The following is a 4,482-nucleotide window of genomic DNA, read 5'->3' as shown; positions in this document are numbered from 1 at the left end:
GTTACCTTGAATTATTTCACAAACCATAAAGCTAGTCATTTTTCAAGGGCCGACTTAGAAGAAATTGTCACCTAACAATTTGATAGCTCTTTAAGCAATCCTTCGAATAGCTTAGAGAATGACAAATTCAGTGAACCATGAAGCAAAAATATACAAGTTACAGGATCAAAATTGTGCATCACAAAATTATTTATTTTACTATTATAATTAAGTTCTATAATATAATATTTTTTTTAATAATTATTTTAATTATAAAAAATACTATGTTAGATTTGCATTAAATGCATTCACTAAAGAAAAGAAAGTAGATTTGAACACTCCAAAATAAAATTCATGATTAGTTATTGAAATATTAAACAAAATAAAAATAAGGTGAGAACACAATTTTCTCTATACTGAGTTTCCACAATGAAAATGAAGAGCACATTTTGTGTCTATTCTTGGAGTTGCAGTTCACACGCTGGTAACATTTATTAATAATAATTTACCTTTTCCCACTGGGATGGTTTTCAAGTAATCTTTGGGTGATTTAAAATAGATGAATGAAATGAAGACTATTGAAAAAAATATATGAATCAAGATTGACAAAAAAAATCAAAATTGACCTCCAAAATAAATCAAAATTGACGAACGAAGTGAATGATGAAAATGAAGGGCCCATTTGAATCTTGTAGTCCACACGCTTGTAGCATTTGTTAATGTGAAAGTTTCACTGTTCTGCATGTACAGGAAATCTGGTGAACGAAGGATGAAGATGACCTGCGCATCTTCTCTCTATTCTTGGATTTGTACCCATAAGCTTGTAACATTTGTCAAATGCTTACTGTAATCTCGATTAGATGTAAAGCATGACCAAAATTAAACAAACTTGAATAATATAAGACATTAAAGAAAGTGAAAATAATGTGAACACAATTTTCTCCATGCTAAATTTCAACCCATTTTCCACAACCTTCTTCCGTGTAGGATTGATATGAAAGTCACATCTTGTGTCTATTCTTGGAGTTGCAGTCCACACGGTTCTAAAAATTTTGAACGTAATCTCTACCTTTTCCCACTTAATGTAACTTTATGTATATTCATGGAGTCGTACCCCACACGCTTATAACATTAGTAATCTCACTGTAATCTCGACCCTTTCACACTTCCTCCCATTTTTAACACTTCCATTTGCGTGCAACACACTTATCATCTTTCTGGTCTTCTTATGACTTCTCATCATCGGACAACTTATAAATAACAATTCGGTGAGCATGAGTAGAACACAGAGGGTTGGGGTTTGTGAGTTCAAGACAGATAAAAGATGAAGATGGCTCTAGTATGTTTCCTCCTCTTGGTTTTCTCTGCATTACCTACACACATTTCTTCTCATTCTGATGAAGAAGCTCTTCTGTCCTTTAAGCATTCTTTGATTTCCCAGTCGAATAATTTATTGTTCGATTGGTCTCCTCATCATTCCTTTTGCAATTGGACTGGTGTTGTCTGCTCTTCTCCTCATCAATGTGTGGCTTCTTTGAATTTTTAACACTTCCATTTTCGTGCAAACTACGAGGGTTGCAACATCTCTTGTTGGAGGGAAACCAACTCATTGGAGAAATACCAAGTTCCCTCTCCAATTGTACTGAACCTCAAGCGGTTGATTTGGGTAGCAACCAACTTAGTGGAAAGGTGCCCTTGGAGTTTGGTAATTTACACCAACTTCTATGGCTTAATTTGTGGGATAATCATCTTGTGAGCCAAAGCAACATTTTTTCTATTCTAACAGCTTTGACTAATTGTTCTTTACAATTTCTAAGCTTGTCCCTTAATTATTTCACTGGCATTTTGCCCTCTTCTATTAGTCAGTTGTCAAGCCAACTCACTGATTTAGAGTTGTACTCCAATAAAATTGAGGGAAATATACCGAGTGGTATTAGCAATCTCACAATGTTGACATACTTAGACTTATGAGACAACCATTTTAAAGGAACTATTTCATCCCTACTAAGTCAACTTACAAATCTTGAAAGATTGATTTTTAGCCACAAACAATTTATATGCAAATATTCCAAATGATTGGGGTCAAGCAAAACACCTTGGGAAATTAGAACTCAGGGAAAACATGCTTTCAGGGAAAATTCCAAATAGTCTCGGTGATCTCACACAACTAAGAGCTTTAGCTCTTGATCACAATCAACTATCAAGAAAGATTCCTACTAGCTTAGGGAGGTGTGAAAATTTGGAGGTGTTAGACTTGTCTCACAACAAGCTAAGAGGAAATGTACCCCCAGAATTGGCGAATCTTAAAAACCTCCAACTTTATTTCAATATTTCTCATAATTTATTACAAGGTTCTCTTTTAGAAATGAGTAAAATGGTAATGGTGCAAGCTATAGATGTGTCTCTTAACAAGTTCTCAATTGAAGTTCCAGCCTCACTATCAAGCTGCACAAACTTGCAATATTTGAATCTTTCAAGGAATTCATTTTATGGGCCAATACCAACATCAATCACAGAACTCAAAAATCTTTTGGACGTTGATCTCTCCAATAACAATTTTTCAGGTTCAATTCCAATGGCTTTTGGAGAAATGAAAACACTTCAACATATCAATCTCTCTTCAAACAAATTAACAGGAGAGGTTCCAGAGCAAGGAGTTTTTGCAACAATTGATGAGTCAACAATTATGGGAAATCTTGGCCTTTGTGGAACATGGATAAAATTATCACCATGCTCTCATTCCAAGCACAAACAACCATTAGTTAGCAAGAAGGTGATAATTCCTATTGTGGTCGGCACTAGAATTTTCATTCTGTCTTTTCTATTGTTTATGTTTTCCTATAGATGGAGACAAAGAAAGATTCTTGATCTCAAAGTGTGGCCCTTACGAATTTCATATGCAGAACTTGTAGATGCAACTGATGTCTTTAGTGAGGCAAATCTAATAGGAATCGGTAGTTTTGGATCTATCTATAAAGGGATTCTAAAAAATGGTACAAATATTGCTGTCAAAGTTCTCAATTTACAAGATGAAAATGCTCTCCAAACTTTTAATAGAGAATGTAATGAGTTAAAAAGAGTCAGGCATCAAAATGTTATTAAAATCATTTCAACTTGTTCCAACCTTGAATTTAAAGCATTGGTTCTTCCATTCATGTCAAATGGAAGTTTGGGGAGATGGCTTTACCCTAAGGGAGGAGATGAATGTAAATTAAATCTGGCTGACCGATTAAGAATAGCAAAGGAGATAGCACAAGGAATGCAATATTTGCATCACCATTGCTTTGTGCAAGTCATACATTGTGATATAAAACCCAATAATGTGTTGTTGGGGGATGGCATGACTCCATGTGTAGTAGATTTTGGCATTGCCAAACTTCTATTTGGGAATTCAATGAATTCATTGACTTCTACAAATGCACTAAATGGATCTATTGGCTACATTGCACCAGGTATAATACTTTGCATTTATTTCAATATAAATTATTATTATTATTTTCAAAAATAATATGGATATTTTATATGGTTTGAGGATAACTAATTATTATATTATATTGTAGATTATGGAGTGGGTGGAATGGTTTCCACAAAAGGAGATGTATACAGCTATGGAGTTCTTCTTTTATAGTTGTTGACAAGGAGGAGACCTATAGATGACATGTTTGTAGAGGGAATTAATCTACCGAAATGGGTAGGTATGAATTTTGCAAATAAAATCACTGAAGTGGTGGACAACAACCTACTTCGAGATGTTAATGAATCAGATTTATCAAAGGTATTGTCATGTCTTACTCAATTTATGCAAGTTGGATTGGCTTGCACAAGGGAGCTACCACAAGAACGACCAAATATGATGGAGATAGCTGAAAGGTTAGAAAAAATAGCAATGACATTTCTCGACACTTGATCTTTTCAATTGCCCATAGATATCTTGTCTTTTCTTGAGAGTACAAATGGTCAAAAAAATACTGAATTAGGAAATGATGAAAATTGGTCTACATCTACATCTTAGATTTTCACCCAAGTTGAGAGATTATGTATTTATGACATTTAAATGTTTGGTCAAACTCTCAAATTATATTTTTTAGCCATTTACAAGACAATATAGCTATTGACTAACTTTATATATAAAGAAATACAAAGAAAATTCAAACGAAAAATCTGTTAAGAATTTTTATTCGTGACATTGACTTTATTTTTCTATAGAGAGAATAAATATTATATCTTTGTTGATTTTACATACACAAAATTTTACTAAAATGTTAGATCCAAATTTTTAAAATGAATTAAAATGTTTAAAAAATAAACAACTATTTAAATTTGATTTCAAATTAAGAAATGATATAAATATATTCTATATCTTATTAATAGCTGGTCTTCATGAAGGGCAAATGGGTAGATATGGCGGCGCAGAATTGGTTGAGGGCAGACTTAAGAAATTTCAGACCGGTCTCCAAGTATTTTCGGGGTTTTTTCAGAGGTCCAAGCAGTGGAAATTGGCAG

At 33.4% G+C, this 4,482-nt stretch overlaps 1 protein-coding gene across 1 annotated transcript; it reads left to right on the top strand.

Annotated features, from left to right (window-relative positions):
- The first annotated feature begins 2,353 nt into the window (after positions 1 to 2,353).
- LOC131075233 (receptor kinase-like protein Xa21) lies at positions 2,354 to 3,607 on the top strand. The gene is made up of 2 exons (XM_058012064.1): positions 2,354 to 3,431; positions 3,540 to 3,607. Exons 1-2 carry the CDS (start codon positions 2,354 to 2,356, stop codon positions 3,605 to 3,607), a joined length of 1,146 nt encoding a protein of 381 aa, XP_057868047.1.
- The last annotated feature ends 875 nt before the right edge of the window (positions 3,608 to 4,482 follow it).

Source organism: Cryptomeria japonica, chromosome 8 (genome assembly GCF_030272615.1).
Source record: "Cryptomeria japonica chromosome 8, Sugi_1.0, whole genome shotgun sequence".
Lineage (NCBI taxonomy): Eukaryota > Viridiplantae > Streptophyta > Pinopsida > Cupressales > Cupressaceae > Cryptomeria > Cryptomeria japonica.
This window is presented reverse-complemented; position numbering and strand designations above follow the sequence as displayed.

Coding starts and splice junctions, on each gene's coding strand:
- LOC131075233 (XM_058012064.1), top strand. CDS start 2,354: ATGGTAATGGTGCAAGCTATAGATGTGTCTCTTAACAAGTTCTCAATT. Junction 3,432..3,539: donor TATTGGCTACATTGCACCAG/GTATAATACTTT, acceptor ATTATATTGTAG/ATTATGGAGTGGGTGGAATG.